Source organism: Excalfactoria chinensis, chromosome 4, assembly GCF_039878825.1.
Source record: "Excalfactoria chinensis isolate bCotChi1 chromosome 4, bCotChi1.hap2, whole genome shotgun sequence".
NCBI classification, from domain to species: domain Eukaryota; kingdom Metazoa; phylum Chordata; class Aves; order Galliformes; family Phasianidae; genus Excalfactoria; species Excalfactoria chinensis.
Genome location: NC_092828.1, coordinates 49,596,372 through 49,622,073, shown reverse-complemented (window position 1 = coordinate 49,622,073; position 25,702 = coordinate 49,596,372). Strand labels below are relative to the sequence as shown.

At 40.0% G+C, this 25,702-nt stretch overlaps 2 protein-coding genes across 4 annotated transcripts; one reads left to right on the top strand and one right to left on the bottom strand.

Moving 5' to 3' along the window:
• The first annotated feature begins 533 nt into the window (after positions 1-533).
• On the top strand, positions 534-11,153 carry CENPU (centromere protein U). 2 transcript variants are annotated; one of them, XM_072335659.1, is made up of 11 exons: positions 534-764; positions 1,642-1,759; positions 2,507-2,612; positions 3,491-3,578; positions 4,655-4,724; positions 5,039-5,156; positions 5,526-5,604; positions 7,533-7,580; positions 8,820-8,881; positions 9,797-9,953; positions 10,665-11,153. In XM_072335659.1, the coding sequence occupies exons 1-11, from the start codon at positions 714-716 to the stop codon at positions 10,800-10,802; spliced, it is 1,035 nt and encodes a 344-aa protein (XP_072191760.1). In that variant the 5' UTR covers positions 534-713; the 3' UTR covers positions 10,803-11,153. The 2 variants fall into 2 exon arrangements, with proteins under 2 accessions (XP_072191760.1, XP_072191761.1); XM_072335660.1 differs by having other exon boundaries at positions 585-764; positions 3,491-3,551; positions 10,665-10,928.
• Positions 11,154-11,467: 314 nt separating this feature from the next.
• Positions 11,468-25,643, bottom strand: PRIMPOL (primase and DNA directed polymerase). 2 transcript variants are annotated; one of them, XM_072335657.1, is made up of 13 exons: positions 25,453-25,643; positions 21,397-21,581; positions 20,290-20,381; positions 19,836-19,977; positions 18,442-18,589; positions 16,187-16,477; positions 14,470-14,632; positions 13,334-13,431; positions 12,673-12,759; positions 12,491-12,599; positions 12,104-12,186; positions 11,980-12,026; positions 11,468-11,737 (listed from the first exon to the last, which is right to left on the bottom strand). In XM_072335657.1, exons 2-13 carry the CDS (start codon positions 21,574-21,576, stop codon positions 11,468-11,470), a joined length of 1,710 nt encoding a protein of 569 aa, XP_072191758.1. In that variant the 5' UTR covers positions 21,577-21,581; positions 25,453-25,643. The 2 variants fall into 2 exon arrangements, with proteins under 2 accessions (XP_072191758.1, XP_072191759.1); XM_072335658.1 differs by lacking the exons at positions 21,397-21,581; positions 25,453-25,643 and having other exon boundaries at positions 19,836-19,972; positions 20,290-20,379.
• Positions 25,644-25,702: the final 59 nt, after the last annotated feature.

The following is a 25,702-nucleotide window of genomic DNA, read 5'->3' as shown; positions in this document are numbered from 1 at the left end:
CTGTAGATGCTTCGTTTGGAAGGTAAATCTGTTTGATCTGCTATTTAGGTGCAAGATCTTGACCAACATCTGTAAAGAAGATATCATTATGCAAGCTGCCCCGGCAGTATTCTGTCAATGTTTTTATCATCAATATTGCCTTTGACACATGATGCACTTACCACTGTAATTTAAGTGAACTCTGTAGCTTCACCAGTCTTGCACTGCTTTTGGGTGGTTGGTGGCTTTGCGCCCTTGTGTGTGTTTATCCCTGCTCCCACTGTGCGTATACTGTGTACCTAGCTTTAATCTGGGGAGCAATAGGAACGAGCCCCATGGTAGAGGAAGCGTCACCAGGACACTGCCAGCACCGCACAACACGTGACCTCCAGCTCCGCTTGGGTGCCGCTTTAGATGCCGTGCAGGAAAGCCCTTCCCCCACCTCACCGCGGCCCTGGAGGCGTGACGGGGCGGTGCTGAGGCGGGCAGGGTTCACCGCCCGCCAATTGCCTCAGCCGCTCCTTCCCGCCAGGGGGCGGGGCGCCTCAGCCGCTCTCTCTTCCGCTTCCGGTGCTGCCCCGCGGGCCCTTTGAATCTGAGCGGCGCGGCCGTTGGGCGCTGTGAGGTGAATGAAGGCCCGGGGCTGCCCGTAGTAAGACGAGGGAAGCGCATCTGTACGCAGGGCTGTTCTTCGGCAGCTTTGTATTCAGCTGTGAGCTTAGCGGCTTAGTGAGATGTCTTCTAAGAGAAGAACGAAGAGAAATCGTTCTGGAAATCAAGTCAAGGTAAAATTCTCCACTCTGAGCTTAATTAACCCTATGCTGCTTTACCGTGCGTTTGTGCCGTTGGAGCGGGGCTTTCTGTCAGTTCCTTCTCCTCATGCACAAGCGTCAGTGAGAAAACGTCACCCCGTGTTTGCAGGTGAATGGAATGGTTACAGACGTTTGATGAGCGTATGTCCTGCCCTTGCTGTTGGAGTTGTTCTGCGGAATACTGATGTTACAAACTAATTCTAAGCTCTATGAGAAGCTGCGCTAGAGCTTTTCATTTTTAAATTGAAAAGCATTCGATCGGACAAACCAGGAATGTTGTGTGAATATAGAGGTGAAAGGAGATGCTTTAGTGCCTGAAAAGGGGAAGGCTATTGGTCATAGGAAGCAAGTATCAGACAGCTCTCAGATTACTAGGCGTATGTGCTTGGCTTTACAAAATAAGATAAACTTTACACTATGTATGATGCATATCATAGAAACATCCCATAGAATGGTGTAGTTTGGAGGGGACTTCAACACTCCCCCTGCCATGGGCTCAGGCTGCCCAGGGCCCAGCCAACCTTGGGCACCTCCAGGGATGTGGCACCCACAGCTCTGGACAGCAATGCCAGCACCTCACTAGCCTGTGAGTAAAGAATTTCTGCCTAACATTGAACCTAACCTAGCACAGTATGCTGCTTTTATACCATTACTTCCTTCTAGGGGAAAAAACGTGACACAAGGGGAAAAATTGTGTGCTCTGAATGTTCTGTTTTGTGGGCTGGTAGTCAATGCAGTCCATGTTAAATTAATTTCTAGTAAAAAAAAGAAAATCTTGAAATTCATTGTCTCATTTTGTCTGTTGTGCACTCAGTGGGATGACTGAGCTGTTAATGTTGTACCCTACTAGGTACACAAGGGCAGTTCTCATCCTCGCTGGAAATTTCTTCCACCTGAGGAACCTGATGTCTCAAGGATATCAAAAGTAGCAGGTGTAAACCAACTCGAGGAGCTCTGCGATTCATTTGGTTAGTATGAACTTGAATGTCTGACTTTCATCAGCTACGTAAAGGTGCTTCTTTGTCGGAGAAAAAAAGAGCTCAGTGAAAAAAGTCAGGTAAATATACGAAAGACTGATACAAACTAAAGCAAGGAAAGACTTAGTAAACCTTTCATTTATACCACGTGTACATATGTATATGCTGAGCTTTCATGTACTGTTCAGTTTGTAAAGAAATAAAGTTGTAGCAGCATTTAGGTTGGAAAAGACCTTCAAGATCATCAAGTCTCATTCCACTGCTAAGCCACATCCCTGGGTACCACATCCCCTTGTAAATCCCTCTGGGGATAGTGACTCTATCAGCTTCCTGGGCAGCCTCTTCCAGTGCCTGACTACCCCTTTCACAAAGAAACCATTCATGACTTCCAATCTAAACCTGCCCAGTGCAACTTGAGGCCATTGCTGTGACTTGTCTGCTGAGAAGAAGATACCAACACAGCCTTGCTGCAGAGCAATGAGGTCCCCTCAGCCTCCTTTCCTCTAAACAGCACTAGTTTTTTCAGCCACTTTTCATAGGCCTTGATATGAGTATAGACACTGAAACTTTTGACCACGGATACTTTTCCTAACCTTAAAATGTTCCTTATAGCAGGTATAGCTAGAGCGAGCAAACCTCAGTAATTCTAAATGCTGAATGGTAGACAGTGTTAATATACCTCTGTTTGTCTCAACAGATGGGAACAATTTTATACAGCTTATTTTCTCTTCTTCACAGATCAGCCTTTACACAGTACTGCTGTGGATGCTTGTGGAGAGGAGCACTCAGAAAATGCATCATCTAGTTATGGTCCAACTCCACAAAGGACAAATACAGAAAGCAGGTCTGGTGAAAAAATAATTGCCAGCATTTAATTTTTGTGGGTTTTTTTTTTTTAGATTAAATGGGAAAAACGTTCTGTTTGTCTGATTTCCCTAACTGCTTGTTAGACAGGGGCTTAAAATCTCCCAGATGGGGGGAAAAAATGAAAGAGTAAGAAAAGCAGGGAAGGTGAAATAGATAAATGAATAAATGAGTCTGCCTTCTAGTTGGTAGTACACTGGCTTAAATATTTACTGAATGAGGTTTTTTAAAGAAAAGAATGCCTTTGTGAGATACTAATTTGTCCATTAAATCTTGGTGTCATCAAAGGTTGAAAAGTGGTAAAATGGTAACAGTGGGCTAACAAGGTTACAGGTAAAAACCTGTTAAACTATACATGAGAAAAATAACTTAAAGCACATTTTAATGCAAGTTTTAATACTTTTCTTGTCGGTTAATTCTGGTTTGGTGCCAGTTTTAAATTCAGTGAAGGTCTTATTTGAAGGAATTAACTGGACAGTTATTGTCCTTGTGAGGGTATTCATTTCTCTTCTATTTCCCCCTCAGCTCTTCAATCCCCAAAGGACTTCTTTGTTCCTCCTAAAATATACCAAGTAATAGTTTTGTCACTGCTTCAAAGTTTCTCCTCAGAACAACGTGGCTATCCCAGTGGTTGGTTAGAAATGATTTCTAGACTGTTGTGAGCTTTTCTGTTGAGGGATCAGGATTCGGCCCCCTTTATGTGCTATCGGAACCTTTTAGCATGGTTTATTTCTAGGAATCAAACTGCACACAGCAGTACAAAATGTTCCCCAAATATTTTATTGATTGTATGTGGGAAATAATTTTTCTTCCTCAGTGTGTGGTTGGTTTACACATGGGTATTTTTCTTTTTTCTAGTGAAAACATGCACTTGAAGATGCCTGAAGGCAACGTTCACGACTTCAGCCAAAGTGGTTCTGTACGTGAGCCCCTTATGGAGAAGCTGGTACAGAGAATGCTGCGCGAGTGTATTGGTCAATTTGATTTTAGCTTTATGCCATACCTCCACTGGGTAATGGCAGGGAAGGAAGACCTTTTCTTTGCTGTATAGTACTTAGTTGTGTCCCACATAGGTAAACCTAATAATATTCTTGTGAAATGGCCAAGTGTTAGGCCATATTAAACCTGCAGTGGTCAGATCAGTGGGGAAGGTAATAACCGGGGTCCTATAGTCCATTTTATTGCTCGTTTGGGAATACGTGACTTTCTCATTTGTAATTTTTCAAATGAGTATCATTACATCTAGAAAATATTTTTTCAAAGAATGCCATGCTACATAATATATGAATTGCTTATTCTTGTTTGGTACTGGAGAGCACGCCTGTGGGAAGAGTGAATTTTTCACTGATTAAAATGAATTTTGAAAGTACGTTAGAATTAGACTAAAGCCAATTGATTTTGAATGAGTGTTTTTCCATGCTCAGACCTCAGTCTGCATTAGCAAAATACTTCTGACCAGCTGAGCTTCTGGGTCTATGGAGAACTACCTATCCACAGCCTTGAGAAAGTAAGCCTGTGAGAGAAGAAGCTGTGCAGTGGTTTGTGTAAAAGCTTTTTGTGTCCTGAAATTCATTGGAATTATTGAGTTACGTGTACAATTCAGGGCATAGTGTTAGCCTTTCATCAGTAAGCTGCACATATGAAGAGCTGTTGTAGGATTGTATGCATGTTACAGAAAGCATTCAAAGTCTGAAAATAATTGAGGTGAAAAGGAGCTGTTATCAGAGGACTGTTACTATTGGTACTTGTGCTGAACTGAGGGGCCTTAAGCTGCTTACCGCTTTCTTCCTGCTGTATGGCCTGTACCTGTTGTGTGGCTGGGCAGCTGCTGTCCCTTTGCATCGTAATCACTGTGCTGTGATTCTGGTGAAACAGACCTAAGTAAATGTTACTGACATTTCTGTCATGAAATACTGGAATGCTTCCCTGCATTCTGCCTAATTACTGTCTTACAGAATTTTAAATGAATGCACTTAGGTTCTTCTTAAAAGTTAAAAGTTAATCTTCTTTTTTGTATTGCAGAACACTCCAAATACTACTCAATCCGGGGTGAAAAAGAAGGGACCCTCAAAGAAGAGCACACCAGATTCTGGTAAAGTAGGCCTTTTAAAACTCTTGTATTTCTTTTTCTCATTCAAGATCAATATTGAAATGATTAAGAGTAAGTAATAAGTTTATATGATTGATCATTCAAATGTTTGTGTTCCCTGATAAATTTATAGTTTCCCAAAATTCTTATAATTGCTCAGCCTAAAACATGGAATAAGTTAATATTTTCCTTTATGAAAAGTTTTATATTAAAATGTTATTAATTCTTAGAAGTTATTGAACCCAGCATTAAAATAACTGTTATTTCAAAGCGTGTACCTGAGCTATATAATTCTTGTCTTTATTCTGCTGTTACAGTTAACAGCCCATTATCTGTAGAACTTTGGTGTCCCAATGAGCTGAAAAGATCATCCAGGGATATCACAGAACTGGATGTTGTTCTGGCTGAATTTGAAAAGATAGCAGCAAACTACAGGTAAACGTTCTGCTTTAGTTTGACTGAATGCCCAAAGGTGTATAAATAAATAACATGTTTTTTTGGATGGTGGCTTAGTTACGTTCTGGTGTTGTTTTAAAGACTGATAGGTTTCTCTGACACATTTTTTTACACGTGATCTTAAGGAGGTGATCCTCAGGAATTTGGAATGTTTCTAAACATAAGAGCAACACATCTTAGTTGATGTTTTCCAGTGTAGAAAGTAGATTGTTGCTAGCACATGGATGCAGCTTCTTGTACTACTAGCTGTTTAACATTGGGCTGTACTTGTATTCGAAAGAGTATTTCTCAATGATATTTCTCCTTCACTAAAACAAATGAGTTGTTTTATCCCTCTGATTTCTCCAGACAAAGCATAGAATCCAAGACTTGCAGAAAAGCTATCAGTGCCTTCTGTTCTGCTTTCAAGGACCAGGTCACTGATCTTGTAAGTACAAAGTGAAGATCGGAAGTGGTAATGGTTGTAGAGGTATGTATTACACAGCAATGTGTATTTTCACTGTAGTGAAAATGCCAAAGGCTTTACATTGCCCTTTAAGTGCTTGCTTTATGATGCTTCACACTATCTCTTGTCAGGTTGAATTAAATGAAAGCACAGTTGTATGTTGTGATTTGTTGCCTCTTTGCTGACTTATATAAGAACTGCATTTAGACATGAAATCATGAAAACACATAGCAAAATTATCAGTTTTTCAAGCTGTGGACTTATCTATCAACCATGGGACCCTCTAGAGAGTCTCCCCCTCATATAACTCCAATGTTGCACAAAGGGAGACAAAGGGAGACAGGCACTGCCCCAGTAAGAGAAAACGGTAAAGCACATGGGGTCATTTAACAGGAAGGGGGGGCATGCTGGGCTCAGGAGAAAATTAAAACAATGTAAAAGGGATATCAAAAATTTTCCTTTCCCAGACAGGTGTACCAGCACCTCAGTGTACCCCTTATGGGAGGTCCCACTGGGACAAGGGCAAATATGCTATGTAAACTCCCTACTCACTAGTGGAGAAATTAGAAATTTTAAGAAGGAAATGAAATCTTTATTTGAGGATCCAATAAGAGTAGCAGAACAATTAGATCAATTTCTGGGGCTTTCAAAACTTTGGTCCCACCAGGAGCCTCTGGTAAATACAAAAGTGGGACCTGAAGGGGAAGAAGTTGTGATTTTAGTTGATACTGGGGCAGCTCATTCGTTGCTGGCCCATAAAGTATCAGGACTCAAATTAACAAATGAGGCCTTAAAGTTATCAGGGGGAGAGAGAACCTGGATGACAGTACCAATTTTTGAGAATATTAGTGGATAAAGATGAAATTTGGAATCAAGAAAAACATGAAATAAGGTCATAAAGATAAGGGTGGAACAGCCCAGGGAACTGAACAATATGGATTGCTAAGAAAAAGTTGTATGGTATTAAGGGTGTGGAAACTGAAAAACTGTATTGCTTGATCTGTGGGTTTTGAAGGGAATGGGACAAACTGCTTTGATGGTCTAAGAAAGAGTATTTGCTAATGGCATACAGGAGTATAATTGAGGGTGTGTGGAAGTGTATCTGAAGGTACAAATAGTGGAATTGTGTACAAAGGAAAAAGGGTTAAAGAGAAAGTGCGTTTATCTGTGCTGGTATGAGAGCAGCCCCCTGCACTGTCCCCCCCCCGCAAGAACTCTTGAGTGAGAGAGAGCCGGGGATGGAGACTGTTGCTGTAAACAGCAAAGGGGGAGGTGGAGAGGAAGGGGCAATGGAAGTGAGAACAGCCTTCATGTGCAGAGATGTAGGAAACCTGAAATCCCAGTGTTAGCACTGGACACCTCTGGAGAGAAGGAGGTGAAACTGAAATAGAATGTTAGTAGTTTATGTAACAATGAGAGTTTGGAAAGTGAGAGAGCATGGGAAGACCTATCGCGTTACAGCACGAGATCTCGCTGATGCCTAATACAACACCCCCCCCCCACCAAACTACTAGCTTGGAAGACTAAAAACTAATCTCACTAATTACAGCTAATAAATAAACTTTGTTGTGATAAGTAAAATGTATGAATACTAACATCAGAATTCTAAATGGTTCACTGGAATAAGCAGGTTTAATATGATAGATGAATACATTAATTGTAAAAGAAAAGATAGCTTAGGTAGTGTTACACAGTGGATGAAATGCTAATTGGTGCAAGGTGATGAATGGTGTGCAACAGTCTTCCTCTGGCATGGGGAAAGAACTGATAGACCACTAAGATACCTGTAATATTAACAGTGTTTTATTAAATAGCTTCTTGATGTGATTGCAAAGTAATTCTTGCAACTGTGTTTTTTGGAGTATAGAGGTGAAATCCAGATTTATCACCAGTCTCCTCTTCTTCCATAGATAACAGAAGTCCAGGAATTAAAGAATATGAAGAAGAAAAATGCTAAGGTAATTACATGTCTGAAATATATGCTACCACTGGAATCTACAGCGGGCAGAGGTGATGCTGAAAATTTAGACAGTAGGGTGGAAGAAATAATTGACAAAAAAGTGCACTGTAGTACAGAAATGAGCACAAATGCAGGATAAAGAACTTCTAGAACGTCTGAGGAAAGGGTCTGAAGTAGCATGGTGGGATGCAAACTGCGCATGTGTGCTGCTGGACTGCAGATGTACATTAGGGCTTGCATGGTTTTCATGCACGTGAACTACTCTATTTCTTACATGCTCGTTTATTTTTAGCAAGCACTGGTGAGGCCTCTGGAGAACCAATTAAATATTGGAAGCTCACCTTCCAGAAACATAGGTGAATGTAAAAGCAAAGACCCATGGGGGTAGCACTGGATTGTTTAAAGGAGAGAAGTCTAAGGGAGATGCATTTTCTTAATTCATGCAAGGTTTTTGTTCAGAGAAGGCAGTTTCTCTGTTCATTCAGACTTGAAATGCAGAACAGGAAATGCAGGTAGTTGGAGAAACTAGTATCAGAGCAGAGAACTTTGGAGTGGTTTCATCAGAGGAGAGCTGCCCCCACAGAAGGGAGATTTAAGAGCAAGTTTGGCCCTACCTTCCGGTGACATATTTTAGGTGCAGTTGATCTCTCATGTGAGAAGTGTCTGTAGAGCTTTCTGCCTTTGGACCTTGTTGTGATTCTAAATGTGAAAGAGCAGTTGGGCCAAACACAGCAGACTGAAATTTATTTGCTTTTTCCTGAATATTCCTGAGTATTTAATTATTAAACAACCTTCTTAGCGGCCTCAAGAGGTGTGCACATATTAACCTCTTCAGCAAGCTCTTTGATCACTATACGGCTGCTAACAAAAAGAAAGCATATTCTGACGGGTAGCATGGTTCATGGGCTGGGGATGAAAAGCAATTTGAGCTCATATAGTAAATGACTCTGTCAAAATGAAAATTTTAGTATGCGTCCAGCATTCACAGTTGCTGTTTTCTTATTTTGAGCTTCATATGTTTGTTTAAACTCAAGTTTATAGCTCTAAAATGTAAATTTTAAGAGAATTTTTTAAAAGTATCTGTTAGAGAAAGCTTCGTTATGCTTAATTCCATAGTTCCAGCAGTCGTACTGAATCATACACATTAAAACCTCAAAGAAAAAAACAGCCTTCAGTACTTGAGTTGTTTGCCTGCAAAGTCACAAACAAGTTCAAAGACTTTCCTCATTTGTTACAGGTGGTGGCAGACATCAACAAGAAAAGGCAGCGACTGCTGCAAGTCAGAGAAAAGCTAAGTAGGTATGTTTCTAATAATGCACAATAATAGCTTGAAAAGCTGGAGGACGCTGGTATTTTTTTTAAACTCTGAAGCAAAAGCAACTTTTACATTTTCTTTTGGTGGAGCTCTAGTTCTGTTCTGTGTTGTTTTGTGTTTTTACAGAAGCTTAGGGTAACCCTGCCGTGTTTCAGTTTGCTAGCTAGGGTAGTTCTTGCATTGTTTTCTTTGGTAATTGTAGTTGCAGGGATGGTACTTCAGGCAGTGTTTCTAAGAAAAACACTGTTGCAATTGGAATAGTAAAAGTAATTAATCAAAACTTAAGAAGACGGTATGGAGCTTGTTTTTGATGGTAGGAGAATTTGATGTCTCTAGCCCCTCTCAGAGGTTGAAAGCTGTCTTCATGTTTCTTATTTATTGTGTTTTAATCATTTGATCATTTTAAGAAAGCTTTTCTGGGGCAACACTGAAATGAAAATGGCTGTCAGGTGTTGTGTTTATGGAGTGCCCGTCATGTTTCAAACACTGTTTAATAGATTGAGCCCTTCAGCTTTCTTAGGCAGCAGTATCTAGTTTGTAGCTCCTGAGTATGCTTCAGCATAGACACAGAACCTGCCTGCAAGCTGGTGTCTGCAGAAGCAGGTTGCCTATTTAAGTAACGTCAGGGGCACAGAAGTGCTTAAGAGATTTGCTGCATTGTCAGACTTGATGGTAAGGTGTGGAAAAATGTTGTGAGAAGGGTTTTTGTTTGTTTTTATGGATTTGGACCTGTACTCTAAATGGAGTAATATGCTGATTTTTCTGTTTAAACACTATGTTATTCTAACCTATGCTTCATATTTCTGATCAACTTTTTCCTCACGTCTTTCATAGAGGAAATGTGTTCAGAATTACTCATAAATATTCAGATATAGTGATCAAAGCATAATCTTTTCCAGAACTGAACCACAACTGGTAAAACTACAAAAAGAATATGCTGAGGTGGAAGAAAGACAATCTTCCTTGAGGCAAGTAGTTCAATTCCTTACTGATTTAAAGGAACTACAGCACGACTACTTGGATAGCAGAGAAGAAAACCCAAGAAAGAAAGTGGTAGTAAGTACATATTTCTGCATGTTTTTGAACTGTTCTGGATCAGCCTCCTTTCTGCTTTTTTCTTCTGGACAAATATGCATTTCTACTTACGTTTGGCTTACATTAAATAGCAGTATTCCGATAAAAACACTTCCATAGAACCAGCTGGAGAGTCATTGCTCTAACAACATCTCGCTCTTTTTCTCTTGTGTTAGAAACTGACACATTTGAGAGAAAATTCTGATCCCTGTTTCTATATCCAAGAACTAAAGAGTATGTAAACATAGCTGTTATCCTCAGGTCTAGTTTGTTTGTTTTTTTTAATAGAAACTGTAGAAATTTTAATGGTGAGAAACAGGTAACCAAGTCTTTGCTTGTTCAAAGTTAGGGAAGGCTTTGGTACTGATGTACATGTTCTATAATGTGGCTAATGGTTGGTAAAAGCAGCACTTGTATTTTGTGACTGGGTTAACTTACCAGTTAGTAAGGATTAGTCCCCTCTTACTGTGCCTGTTCCTCACGACCCAGTGTGCTGATCAGTGGACAGTGCAAGGTGCTTGCCTGCCATATATAATAGAGCAGGAAAACCCGTTCTTTTTAGAAGACTGTTGAACTCGGCTTTTTTGCTTTTAGAAGCTACGTTGTAAAAATAAATACAGATAGGTATGTGACTTTAAATTCTTGGGGAGTAAAAAACCAAACATTGCCCTGTATCTTCTTCCTTCACAACAGTACGGAACTTCCAGCCTACCTGCTCTTCTGATGGAGTCACAGAGAATTCTACAAGCAGAAAGACACTTTCAGAATATTAATAGGAAACTGGAATATGCCCTGGAGGTACAAAGAGGGAAGTCATCCAAGGAACATTAAGCTCTTTTAGTAGGCTTTTTGTCAATAATTGATCATTATTGTAATGGACTGTGCTTTGCTTGGTTAATTGCTGTTCCTTGGTGTTTAAAGGTCAGTGACTTCATCAGATAGTATCTTTCTATTGTAAAATAGCTTGCCTAAGAACTTAATTCCGAATGAAAAAACTATTCCAGTTATATAGTAAAACTTCCTGTGCTCTGTCAACAACACTTGTTTTTTAATTTTCGGTTATTTAAGTAACATGACATTGAAAACAATATGTACTTTAAAGAGGGAATGCATTGACTTTAAATGAACCAGTAACAGACAAATCTCTTTATTAAATCTGTATCAGAAATAAATAGTTTTCTTCCATGTCTGGAAGTGAAGAAATAGAGTATTTGGCTTATCGATAAAAGTTGAATAAACAACTAAGAACATTGAAGGCTTACTGCCGTGCAATTTCTAAGTGCTAAATGTCTTGAAGCAGCCTTCGTGAGGAGTTTCCAGCCCAGTCTTTAGCCCTTGTGATCTCATTAGACCTGTTTAGTCTGTTACTCACTTTGTTGTCCTGGAAGAGTGCTTTTGAACTCTGTCACAGTATCTTACATAGAAGGCATGTGATACCCACGCTGTATTAAAGCAAGCTTTGTTGCTAGTAGTCTGTTTGCTAGCCGAGTCCATGGTTAGCTGTCTTCTTTGTTGCAAGTGTCTTGTTTCCATGATATCTCCAAAAGAACTTCATCAGGAATTTCTTCTGTGTCATAACCCAGGCTATCATCTGCAGCTTCTGCCAGCTCCACATCTTCAGCGGTTTCTACCAAATAGGCATCATCACTTGCACTGTCCCACAGAGTGTCTTGCCATGTGCTTTTTTCTAGAGAGGCTGAGCTTTCTGACAAATCTGCAGGCTCGGAATGTGATGTTATTTCTGTGTTCTCATGTTCATCTTCCTCCTTTTAGAAACAAGAACATTCTTTATTCCATTTTTCTAACTGAACTCTTGCAACTGTTGCATATAATGAATGCTGACCAACAAGAGTTTCCAGTGAGTTTATAGCTACGTTACCAGTGGAAGCCTGCTTTAATACTAATGGGAATGTGTTTTCAGCAAACTAAAAATAGTATACTATATACAGTTGTTTTTTCTTCTAAAGAAGGCTTTGCTTTTAGCATGTTGACAAGACAAAACACATACCTCTATGAAAAGGGAAGACAAACATATCGTAGGTGGCAATGCAAGACCTAAAATCAAAGGTAAGGTGTTTAATTAAGATTCCAAAGAGTGTTAAATACAATTGCTTAGCAAACAAGATACATACTTTGTGATTTGAAGTTTTTTTCCCTGCAGACCGGATCGTGGCATTTCTGATACCAGACTTCCTTCTTTAGATCTACCAGAATCCTAAGAATGAAATGATAATTATGTTTTTTGCTAACACTATGTAAAGGAAATAAATATACGCAACATGGAACTCTGACTCTAACGGAACAGATTTTGTTTATCCCCAAACTGTGGATATTGCTTTCACACTGACACGTGGCCCTTAACATCGCAAAGTAAATTTAGGAGAACTACCCCCATGGAGTAAGAGAGCAGAAATTTTAACAGGTGCTAAGAATTTCTGAGTATTCTTATAGAACTGCACCTGAGCAGGAAAATACGTACAGCTGATTTGAAGTGAAAATGAAATAGTTAAAGAACATACATGATGTTGTTACTTTTGTGGGCTCTTCCAATATTTTCACACCAACGGTAACCAGAAATGTCATAAACAAGTATTTCTTCCCCCGAGAAGTAATTCCATTGCCTTATCACTGAAAGAGAAAATTACTTGTTTAAAAATACTGTTGCTGAATTTTCATCTGTAAATAATGGCGCGGTCGTTACCTCCTTGCACCCCGTCTTTATTAATCAACGAACGAACAAAGCAGTCAATCTCCGGGTATGGTGAATCCTGGCAGCCTTCCATGGGCTCTATTTAAAAAAGAAAAAAAAAGCCACATACACATAATGTTCTGTAATTGTAACATGTAGTAGTAACATACTGTTATATGCTATATAAATCACAGGCACAAATCTCTTACATAAAAGCAGGGATAAATCCAATGATCAGTTCCTGTAGAGCTTTCTTCTAAGTTTAGTTAGGCACTTTTGAGGCAAAAGGGTCAGAGAAAAGAGCCCTCTCTTAACTTGTGCACTCACTCTGCTGAGTATCCAGCACCTGCAACCACACGTGCTGTGGCAGCAAACTGGTGCTTGATGTGGGATGGCAAATAGAGACCTCTCCCTGACCACTACCAGCAAGGGATGGGGAACTGGGACAGAGTATGACTGCTTTGTGACCAAGAGGAAAGGTAAGTGGCATCTGGGTACTGCAAAGTGCTGGAATTGGTACTGATCAATACATCCCTACTCTGCCTTCTGTAGAAATCTAGCTGTGGAAGAGCTCTCATACAAGCTATCAGGACTGTAAGTCATAGCACATCTAACTTAAGTGTACATTTGTTTTTGTGCCCCCGTCCTATGGAGCAGAACAGGTTTTCAGTACCTCTGGTGCTTTTGGTGGTTTTACTTCTTAAAAAAGCAGGCACCTTCATCTCTTCTTCTAGAAAGTTAGATGATAGAATTTTTGTTCCATCTTCATATCTGAACAAAAGAGAGAATGCAAAGGAAAACGCATGATTCTTGCAGCATAGCACACTATGATATAACACAGCATGGTGTAAGAACAGCCCAGGGCAAACAGCTCTATGTACCCTGCCTGAGTGGAGGGGTTAGCCCAGAAGGCCTCCAGAGAACCCCTATTAAGGTCGTCCATTCTGTCACCCCCTGTGCTACCTCTTGCTGTCCTTGCATCACTTTTGGACACTTGCCTCTGATCACTCAGCAGAGGGCAGGGTTTACTCCTTCAAAAAAAGCCAAACTTTCCTGGCAGAAATCCCAGGAGCCAGCCATTTAGAGACTGCTGGTCCACATTCACAGAAGTATTTGCTCTAGATGTAATATTTGAAAAGCTTAAACTTTATTTTTCCTCCCATTCTGTCTTCACTGAACTGCAATTAACTGCAAGCCTTACAGAAGGCTAAATTCAGTGTAGCTGAACTTCCCATCCATCTTTATGATATACTCAGCTGACTTCTGTAATATAAATGCAATATATGATTTGTGCTATCAGGCTACTGGCATCAGTTCAGGAAAATGAGCACTTACAAAAATGGAAGCAACAAAAAAAATCTTGTATCTGTGTATCATTTTATGAAAACCGTTTTAACCCCCTTTCTGTAACAGTATTTTTACTGGTATCATCTTAAGCTACATGTCACTACGGGGCAAAATATCCCAAGGGTCAGGTTAGAAACAGACAGTTTAGATTATTATGTGAGGTAGTAACCAACCTAAGGAGGTATCTGTACCAAAGGGGAAATCTGGTGTGCAAGTAAACATGTACAAAAATCTCCTAATTTTTTAACATACTTTGGACATTTGAAGGTAGGTTAAAAATGGAAACCGAGTCCTAAGGTTTCTTTCTTCAAAACCAGGGCATTCCAGGAAAAGCAGCAGTGTAATGATGTTCATGGATTACCTGCTTGTTCATAGCGCTTGCTCATAAGTGCTGTAGGAGAAAAAAATCACTGAAATGTGTATTAAAAAGTATTTAAGATTCTAGTGGAATTAAACCATTACCTCACATTGCAGACCAAAGAGGAAAGAAAATATGCTTCCTCCAAAGAAATGTTCTCCTCGCAGTTGGGGACAAACTTATTATCCTCTGCTATTGTCAGAATCACGTTTTTTCCTGCTTTTGATGACTTATACATCCGGAAATTTCTGTTCCTTGTGTAAACTCCTACAGGAAAACAAGTATGTCAGAACATAACAGTGCTTGCTAGGATTTACTATTTGTAAGTAAAACAATTTCACTGAGACTGAACTAAGGGATTCAGGTATGGATGAAAACGTGGCCAGCTAAGACTATGCAAACACAAATTCTTACATCATAAAGACACTCAGCATTTCCACTTCAGCATCGTTCTGCCATTACCATTGCTGAAGGTTTCTCTTCAGGGTAAAATACGATTTCACAATAACTTTGTGAAATACAATTTGGAATAAAAAGCTGCAGTTATTTTAATCAGAAATGACATCACGCTTATCAGGCTTCCTGTGTTCTGCATACCAGACACAACTTGTCTGAAGTGTGTATCAGGAAAATGTAATTCCAATCTCAAAAGCAAACAAAATTAATATGGTAAGCATCACCTAATCTGTCTCAAGCTTTATCAGAGAGGTGGGTGCTTTAGTTGTGGATTGCATTTAATGCGTATGAAGGGAAAGGAACTGAAAATTACGTCACATGCCTTTCTATCACAGCAGCCTTGTGATGTAACTCAGTGCTCCAGCTAGCCTGGTTTAGCTTTCCAGTTTTGTGGTGAGGTGGTAGCAAGATGGTTCATTTGGGGGGGACTAATATCAAAAACTTAAAAGATGCATCGACACAGTGAGCAGTTTGTTTTCCTTTAATTTCCGTTCTCTAATTAATATCTCAAAGGAATTTTAGTTAGTAGCTGTATAAAGTGATCCTGAATCAGTAATGGAGAAGCCTAACAAAATACCAACTCTGGAATTATGTTTCAACAGATCAGACATACTTGAGAGCCTTAAGGCTAGCAATAGAAATGATCCTGCGTACTCCAGTAGAAGAATTTGAAGTCAGAGGGGTTCTTCAGTGAAGTGTAAGAAAAACATGATAATTTTTCAGATAAGTATATCGCTGAGGTACAAAAGTGTGCAAAGCTATTTTCATTCAGTGCAAAGATTTCAGATTATAAGGGTGAAGGATGGTGGCAAAAACTTCAGTTTGACCATGTGTGTTGTGCTTGAGATTACTGACATCTTAATGCCATGAATAGGCAAAGAACAGGTGGGGCATGAAGTGCCCAACCCTAATTTCTGTTATTCTGTCATCAAAATCTAATAGCTGCCATTCCAAACAGGGAAAGACATCTCAGTTTATATGTGTATAACAATACAAAAGACCACACCTTTAATGCTTGCAGTTTCTAATCAATTGAAACTATAGCAATATGTCCCCATTTGATTGATCAAATAGGAGCAGTTAGTCCTTCAGACCAAAATCCATTAGAAAGAACTGCATAGCAAGAATTTCTTCAAACTTTTAAACAAAATAATTAAATACAGCAAACATATAAAGTTCCAAAGGCCAAGAACCTGTGATTCCTTTGAATTACAATGTTTATGATCGCTGTTTAGGATTTGGTTTAAATTCTGAACTTAAGAAAAACAAGAATAGTCCTAACAATTCTATAACCAAAGGTTAAAGGTCTGATTTCTTAACTGTTGCTGCATCCTAAGCAGGTTTATAAGAACTTCTTATACTTACCTAGATCCACAAAAAGCTGCTTGTCTCCTTCTTTGTTATTTACTATTAGAAAAGAAAACTCAGAGTCTTCTCCATGGCGTGATGTTTCTGCTTCCTTCCTTTGGTCAGCAATGGCTGGCCAGGCTTTGGAAGCATCTTTGGCTGCTGTGAGGTTTGTAAGAGAACCATCTGACTCAACCGCTGGTGCAGAACACTGGAAAGTATATCCTGCTCCTCCTTCTGCAATGGGAGCAGTGACGTTACTCTCCATTAACTTTATGGCAGGCTGCAAAATGGTTCTTACAAAGTGACCTTATGAACAAAACAAAACACAAATGTATGAGTCAAGAAAATCTTAATCACTCCTGTGCAAACGTTTTGAAAACAGCCAGGATGGAAGTTGATGCAGCTGTTGGTGGTTTTTTTTCATCCCCTGGACTTTGCTAAGTCATGGCTACTGAATAAGAAATCAATGCTTGGCAAGAATTTATACCAATTTTTAAATTAATTTTTGTTAAACGTGAGAAAATAAACAGTTGTGTGTGCATTAAACGTACCACATGGCTGCTGTCTTCTCCTTTGCAATTTCACCGCTGAGAAAGAGAAATGAATTGCTTTGGCAGCCACCTCATTAGAAATAAAATAATGAAAGAGAAATGCATGGGCTGTCCACTGCAGTTTCCCAAGCCAAGATTCTGAACCAGATTTGGGCTCAGATAGAAGAGGAGCAAAAAAGAAACAAACATCTTTTGTAACTTTCAAATCCTTTCCCCTACCCCTCGCAACACCTGTAATGTTGCAGTTATTACACACTGGCAGTCAAGATCTCATTTTTAGGACATCATTCTGTGTGTGAGCCCTGACAAAATGCTTGTGCAATGATATTAACAAAGATCATTCATTTTCAAGAGCAACAAACTGTGATAAATTTAAAACTATTTGAATGAGTCTTAAAAATACATCAGCTCTTTCAAGTTCAATATTAGACCAGAATCTTCCTGACACATTGAAGAACATGCATTTTTTCATGTAGATTCTGTGAAGTTATTTTATTAAACTGCATTTCTAGATATTTCTTACCACAGAGCACTTTGCACCAGATATGGAGTTAAGTTCTCAGACATGTTTATCATGTAGGTTACTAAAACGCATCAAAGAAAGGTCTGGATTGTAATATTACTGGTTAGGTGCATGTGCTTAACTGATAGACTGCAATTATAAAATGCATTCATACTATGACTTCAACATTTGTTGAAAAGGCAAAGGCCTTTTTAATGAGAACAGAGAGTTCTTTATATATTTAAGTCTGAGAGTAAATGTCAAATTCACTCATCAGTTGAGAGACAAAACTCATAGCTAATGAGCTAGAATAAATAGTTTAAGCTTCTACTGAAAGAACTGACTAACATAATTTAGTTATCAGGATCACAGGCTAAAATTTCTGTCATACCAAATTATTTATCATCCATGTATTACATAAGAGTTTTCTAGTGGCACAGGAGTTAAAGACCATGCTTTTGAAATAAACATTGCAGTGATCCTGTTCAGCTCCTTTGTGTTTGTTGCTGTTGCTATGGTGTCACGTAAGAAGCAACTGTTCTATGTCACATTTGGGAACAGCAGCCAACATCCTAAGCAAGTTGCTAGTAATTTCAGCAGTCTGTTTACCTTGCCAAGTGAGCTACTCCTCAAACTTTTAGTGACACGGATTCCAGTGCTCCTAAGAATTAAAAATGGTCCAGAGACAATCCTGACTTGGCAGGTTTTTGTGTGTGCTGGAGTTGCTCTATCCCAAGAAATCCCAGCTTCCATCCATTATAGTTGCTTTCAGCTTTCTCTAAACTGTGTTTATACACACCAGTGGCTTGAAGCCATCTTTGTCTTGGCTTTCTGATGCTGTGCGCAGCCCAAACCAGTTGTATTTACAGACAACAGTCTTAACTTTAATTGTTAATTAAAGACTTACATTAATCTGAAAATTAACTGATTATCGTAAAATGATTTTCAAGCCAGATAACAGTCTTGCCAGTAGTTTTATAAGTCAAATAGAAACCCAAGAAGTTATGCTTTTACAAAAACAAATGCTAATTATAGAAAAAGGAAGTAAAAGATGAGATGAGGAATAATGACACTTAAATAGCAATAGTCATTTTTGCTGGGATAATCGTTTCCACAAACTAATCAATTAAAATACCTATTTGAATATGAGACGGCACTGTGAAGAGTCAAAACCTGACCTTTTCTTTCTAGCACGTGAGAGAAAAGAACACACTTACCAACGTGAATGTTATCCTTAAATACAGTCTTACAGGGTAGGAATATTAAGTGCCGACTAAATTTTTCATCAGTGCTGGAATCTAAATTCAAGACGTCTCTGGCTGAGCAGTTAACATCATACAGTTCTTTTAACTTCTGGCTGACCAGCTGAAAATTATATGAGCATTAGTTTGGCTATTTTCTCTAGTATTTGTAAAGTGCTGTCTGTGAAATCTAACACAAATGCAGATCCTGGTTGTTTGTTTTTTGTTTTGCCTTTTTCTCTCATTTTGTGGGTACAATTAATTAACTCAGAATATACAAAAAATAGAACTATATATTTGGTACATATTGTACCTTTTTAATTGAGCAAATCAGTGAATATACTACCAATGATAAGTTGAGCAGTCTTTCAGGTCAAAATTGAATGTAGAGTGCCTTTATCCTCACTTCCCCCCTACTGCCTATAAAACAGTTCACGCCCACAGCTGTGCACAACCACTACAGTCTAAACATTTTTAGGACTGGGATTCAGAATCAAAGAGTCTGGAAGCTTAACTTTATAGCATCTCCTGTCCTCCACTCAGCAAATCCAAAGATCTCTTCCTAACCCTAGAAATCTCTCCATTCCAGAACTTATCTATGATGGAGTAGAGCCCTCCAGATTCTATGTCACCTAAAGGTTATTTACAAAAGAATGGCCTCAATCACCTTTCTTTCCCTTCTAGCTCGAGACACATGACCATCAGAAGTCTTACAAATAAACAGCCACTGACAAAGAGATGTTGTGATATGATGGAATGTAAGACATTTTTCTAAGAGCCTACTTTCTTTCTGCAGTTGCACTGGGTCTCGTTTTCCAATCAAATTTGCAATAGAATAGAAATTTGTACGATTTAATTGAATTGACAGCAAACATATTTAACTTCAGGTATCAAAATTGATGAGTGCAGTCACCTGGTTTTCTCTGCATCATTATCGAAATCAACTCCAATAAAGGTGCCTAAAATTAGAAGGATTTTGTCTAAGCTTTGTAGTGACTGCACCCGTTAGCATAGGGAATGAAGAACATTCAAATGGAACTTTTATTGATACTATTCTAAAGAATAACTAAAACACTCATTCACTTTTACAGCTTTGAAGTGCCAGAGCACATAAAACAATCTGCAAGCAAATTCACAACAGTAAACCTACCGTGAATACAAGCATTCTGACACCCGTCATGCTCTAGCATGAAGCAGGCGACCTAAGCTGTAATTAAAATGTACTTTTCACTTCATTAAAAGTACCCGCTAACTCTGTAATTCTTCATCTTACTACAGAACAATCAAGATGAAGTGCTAAATACTTTGTTTTTATATTAAACCAAACCCAAACTTGCATTAGTCTACAACATGACTGTGTTCCAGTTTACCTCGATTAGTTTTGCAACCATATCCTTTCCATCGGCACCAGGATTTGCTGCTTTGTAGAACTCCAAATCAAAATAAAGCTTGCAAGCGTCTTTTTCAGGAATTACTTCATAGCAATGCATGAGACTTGTTTTAAAACCTTTGCTAAGGAAAAGCAAAAACAAACCACAACCTCTCATGATAAACATTATAGATCCTTATCAATTGTGAACACAAACCCCACAAGTCCCAAACATTCTTATATTTTTCAGTCAGCCACTCATACTCAGTGGGATCCTTAATTCACAGGCAACAACGGCTGACTTCAACTCAAAGGAAAATTGAAAATCACTGTAGAATCGATAGATTTGTCATTCTTAAGATTATTCCTATGACCAAGATCAAACCTGGGCCGTCCCATTACAGTTCTGTGGTACTTCACCAGTAAAGTATGGGGTATTTTATTCAAACACTTACGTGTAATAATGCCAAAGCTCTTTATATGTAGTCACAAGGTAAAACCTCTGTCCATTTTGTGTGTTCTTTTCCAAGGCAAATACATGAACATCCTTTGAAAATAAAAACAGAGATGTTATTTTATTTTACTTTATTTTTTTAATTCAGAAGGCTTCAGAAGTTTTTATTCAACATTCATTTTTTGGTCCAAAGTCAGTAAATACAAGGAAATTCTACGTAGTAGATCATTTATCCTTTCTCAACAGAAGTAGCATACGTTTTTAATTAACGTCATCCTGATTTTATTTACATGAATGAAAACAAGAAGCTTTACTTTGCTGTGCATCAACAGAAATTCTGTAAGTCCTGTTTTCCTGATCAGCAGCAAATACGTGTAATTGGAGGAAGGCCAGTGTCCTGACAGGACATCACTGACACGATGGCAGCATATGGCTTTATAGTAAATGGTCTTTAGACCCCATGTCATTTAGGTCCAAAAATGGAAATCTGAAACCAAAACCAAAACACCACCACAGCCGACACAGCAAAAGTACAATCAGGAAGGCTGGCCAATCAGGGTTACCTGAACATCTAATGCAGCAGAGAGAAACGATACATTGCATTATGTTTCTTTAGAAGCAGCAATTTGAAAAGTATTAAATGCAGAGAACTGGAAAAGATACATTTTGCATAATATATTGATTCGCATCATTACCTCACAGCATCTGAAGTTGTTACCCTGATGGTAGTTGTACTGTTTGTCTTATTGTCTCTGACTCCTGTCATTTCCTTTTTCTTACTTATTTTTGCTTCTCTTTCTACACAACTCTCACTTCCCTCCCATTCTCCTGCCAAACCTATAAGCTTCCTTCTCTTCAGAAAGAAGAAATGATCACTACAGGGTTACCCAAAACCACTTTTCCTACTAGAGGTTAACTCTGGGCATCAATTCTTCTATTCCAAGTAGTACTTCTTAAAGCCGTCTCCAGAAAGATTAAAACAACGACATATCAGGACTGCAAAAGAGGGGATCTTGCAGCGTGACAAAGATTTCATTGTTCACCAAGTTTTTCAGTTGAGTTCAGCCTTGCAAGCACCCAAGGGTAGATGTATTCTCTAACAATTTACCTCCTTGCAGGTTTTCACAAATCTGAAAGCTTCAGCCTGCCGACAAAATATTTTCCAAACACGGGATGGCTGATAGGGTTTGGACAGTCTCGGCTGATAAACAGTAGGCAGAGGGTTTTGCTCATAGTAAGACGCGAGTTCTTCAACTTTCTTCACTCTTTCCTCCCATTTTCTCTTCATTTGTCCTGAAACAATTAATCACAGATAGATCGCTATCAATTTTTGTGATTCACTTCTAACTTCTTTGATACTCATCATTGCTTTTGAATCCCTCTCTTGTTAAGCATACTTTATTTAATGACTAGGAATAGACAATACTCCAAATCAACACCTAACCTTGCCTACGATTCTCCTTTCAACATTAAATACTTCCACACAGTTTTGGAAGATGATTTATTTTCCTATTAATATAAACAGAGATCAACACAACAGATGTAGTAGGAGAAGGCTTACAGAATGGCGTTAATACATTCCTCCTGAAAAAGTATACGGAGCTGTGTAAAGCAGCCCAAACCAACACTAGTAAGGAGAGCAGGAAAACCTGTTTGTTGTGTTTTACATGTGGAGAAAGAAATGATAAAATTGATTTTTTTTGTGGGGAAAAAACATCACTTGGGTTCCTGATTTGAGATTTGAGTATGAAACCCAAAGTGCTCCTTTACTTGCTGCCAACCCTTGCTATTGATTAGTATTTTCATCTGCTTTACAACCTCACATTCTATATCATTTCTTGCAGATTTAAAACAGCAGTCCTATCTGTTATCAAGAAACAGCACGTGATGCTGCAGTGCTTGCTATCACGCAACCTTTAAACTCACAGTCATATAAAGTAATCGAAATGCTACTAATAAGGTAGTAAAGCAAAGAAAAAAGTACATTAACATGACACATGTATAATTATTTTTAAATTTTATTAACTTCTTTTTTCTCTGGGAAAATTCAGTGCCCCTCAGCACTTCTGCAAATGGGTAAGAGCACTGCTAAGAAAACATGAAATAGCAGCGTATGGGAACCGCTGGGTCACAGCCTGACTGAGCAGCTGCTGAAGAGGTGTAGCCGGCCCTGCGAGCACAGGTGGAAGCAATTCACTTGTGTGACTGGCAGGGGCAGACCCTGGCTCCACCTCTCCCTAACTTCATTTAAGGGCTGGCAGCCACCGGGGAAGTATCTCTCTCTGAAGGTCATCTCCTTTGGGGTGTTTGGTGAGCCCTGGTCCTCAGAAAGGGGGTAAGTGATTCCTTCTTTATTACTGGACTGTGTCTGCTACCTTTTTGTTGGGTTTAAAGCAACTATGCCTGCTGCTGCCTTACAAGCAGGAAGAGGAAGAAGTAAAATAAAAAAGAAAGCCCACAAAAAAACCTGGAAGTAACACCTTCTGTTCTTCCTGGCTCAACCACTGTCTAGCACTTGCATCTCATAGCTACACGGCAGCTGCAATCCAGGGTAAAAAATGAAACTAGCTGTATTCAGAAGCGTTCAAATCTCTAACAACATGGATCCCCAAGGTGAGTTCACACATTTAAATATCCTTGTGGGCCTCAAAGACCAAGTGTTAGGTGTTCTGAATCCGCCGTCTGACTTTTCTATAGTAATGTTTCCTGCATGCATGTGTTTTGATAGCTCAGTGCTTATGTCCAATCTAAGTGACAGAGTACTTACTGATTTCTTTTATAGGGTCAAACATGTCTACAGATACTACCAGTCTGCTGACATACTGATTTCTTCTACTCCTTTTAAGGCTGTGAGTTTCTTCTTGGAAATGGAAAGAGAAATCCTAACAGCAATCAGCATTTCTGAGAAGTATTAGCAAATCTTTGCTTTCGCTTTGCTGATGGCCCTGCTGTAAATGAAAATGAAGTGGGTGCCAAAGCACAGCAGTCGTTCCCTCTAGATCAGAACCTTCCCATGGCCAGAGCTTGATGGTTCTGAGATCTATTGCTGTTACTTCAGTCCAAGCAACCCTTGGCTTCTCAGCAGTCCAACACATCAGGTTTTTCCTAGGCAAGTACAGTTCCTGTGTCCACTATACCTAACAAAACACATCTATCTACAGCACATAGATTTATACGACTTAACGGATGTGCATTTCATTTTCCCTCTTTGATGGAAGACTGCCTCTTTTAGTGATGAGAACAGTGGAGTTCTTAACTATTTATACCTTAGCTTTGTGGTGGTGTTTTTAAATAAGTGAACTTGCTATTTCAGATGTGACAAATTTCCCCTTATTGCTACAGACAAAAGAAAAAAATGCATTATTTTGTCATGTGTGACCGCCATTTTTATTAAATAAGACTCATACTCAAAATCTATTATGCTTAGGGGCAAAACACCTCTGCACCTGCTGGGAAATGAAGCTCAGACATGCAAATCAGCCACTGTTTAAGATAATGCCTTTTATTTACATTGGCTTCCTGGCCTACATGACTCAAGCCATGTAGCTCTGTGCTGGAGCTCCCATCACCCAACACCAAGAAGTTCATTCAGCCTTAGAGGGATATATTAGCTAGCTTTCTCCCTAGTGATACGTTTCTTAATGTGTGAGAAGAACAGCTTGATTGTCTTGACCTGTGCTCATTTTTCCTCAGCGGTAACAAGGAACATCACATAGAAGAATCATAATATGGCTTGAGTTGGAAGGGATCTCAAGGATCATCTAGCTCCAACCGATATGCCACAGACAGGGCTGCTAACTGCTAGATTGAGCACTAGATCAGGCTGCCTTGGGCCCCATCCCACCTGGCCTTGAACACCTCCTGGGATGGGGCATCCACAGCCTCTCTGGACAGCCTGTGTCAAAGTCTCACCAACCTTTCTGTGGAAAAACTTCCCCCTGACATCTAATCTAAATCTTCTTTAAGACTCTTGTCCCATTTCCCCTTGTCCTATCACTATGTATCCTTGTAAAAAGTTGATTTCCTCCTGTTTATAATGTCTCTATACGTATGTGTATATGTCTCTATATGTATGGAAGGCTGTAACAAGGTCTCCCCACAGCCTTCTCTTCTCCAGATTGAACAAGCCTAGTTTCTTCAGTACCCCCACCTTCATTCCTCTCAGCATCCTTATGGGCCTCCTCTGGACCCTCTCCAAAAGTTCCACATCTTTCCTGTGCTGGGGGGCACTAGGCCTGGATCCAGGACTCCAGATGGGACCTCAGGAGGGCAGAATGGAGGGGGACAGCCCTTTCCCTGCTGGCCACTCCTTTTCTGATGGAGTCCAGGATGCTGCTGTCCTTCAGGGCTAAAAGCACACACTGCCAGCTCATGTGAAGTCTTCCATCTAACAGGATCCCTGAGTCCTTCTCAGCAGGACTGCTCTCAAGAGGTTCTTCTCCCAGTGTGTATACATAGCAGGAATTATCCCAACCCAAGTGCAAAGTGTTGCAGCTTGCCTTGTTGAACCTTATGTGGTTTATTTGAGCCCACCTTTCAAGTCTGTCAAGGTTCCTTTGGATGGCATCCCTTCCTTCTGCCATACCAACTGCACCGCTCAGCTGTATCACATTCCTAATATAAGGAGTAGCATCTCTTACAGATAAGATCCTGGGAATTCTACACCAAAGGCAGGATATCAGAAGTAGGATAAGGACCTATTGTGAAAGGTTGGAAACTTTATTTCTAACCCTAAGCTTATATGCTGATTCTGGACACTGAAGGTGAAGGTACGAACAAGAAACTAAGGTGACCTGGAAGGTAATGATGGAGCTGGTGCAGAGATTCCACGTGCTGTTGCAGAAGGTGGGCACTGAGACACTCCTAGGGATGAGCTTGGCCTCCACCCGGGAATCAGCTGCACAGTTATTAATCATATAACAGAGAAAGATGAACCCACGTTAAATGACTGTCCTGCTCTCACCCATCTCAGTACTTCTGCATCCATTCAGCGCCCTGAAATGAGGACAGCCTCTCTCCGGTGAGGCTCCTCACAAATGCCTCAAGACTAACTTTATGAGCGGCCGTTCTGACCGTCAGGAATGCAATTGCTCCCAGCAGACAGCAGTGAAGCAGAGCGCGAGGCCGCACGGCGCAGCATCGGACACGGCCGGCACATACTTACAGAGCAGAGCCCAAACTTCGCCCGCAGGCAGTACGCCCGAGCCGGCCGCTCAGGCCGCGGCGGGCAGGACGCACGGCTGCCTGCTATTCGCTCGCAGCGAGCATTACCGCAGCGTTACCGACTGAAGCACAGGGCCGTGGCCCGGCTGCCGTGGCCGTGGCGCCGAGACCGGCTCTATATCCCGCCTCTCTGAAGCCCGCGCGCTGCTGCCGCCGGCGTTCGAACGGCGGCCGTTGGGAGGCGGGGCCGG

Excerpts from the sequence above, each read along its gene's own strand:
- CENPU (XM_072335659.1), top strand. The coding sequence starts at position 714 with ATGTCTTCTAAGAGAAGAACGAAGAGAAATCGTTCTGGAAATCAAGTC. Across the intron at positions 5,605-7,532 it reads AGGACCAGGTCACTGATCTT|ATAACAGAAGTCCAGGAATT; the intron begins GTAAGTACAAAG and ends CTTCTTCCATAG. Across the intron at positions 9,954-10,664 it reads ACCCAAGAAAGAAAGTGGTA|TACGGAACTTCCAGCCTACC; the intron begins GTAAGTACATAT and ends CCTTCACAACAG.
- PRIMPOL (XM_072335657.1), bottom strand. The coding sequence starts at position 21,576 with ATGAAGAGAAAATGGGAGGAAAGAGTGAAGAAAGTTGAAGAACTCGCG. Across the intron at positions 13,432-14,469 it reads TCTTTGGTCTGCAATGTGAG|ATATGAAGATGGAACAAAAA; the intron begins GTAATGGTTTAA and ends TCTTTTGTTCAG. Across the intron at positions 12,027-12,103 it reads AAAAAACTTCAAATCACAAA|GTCTTGCATTGCCACCTACG; the intron begins GTATGTATCTTG and ends CTTTGATTTTAG.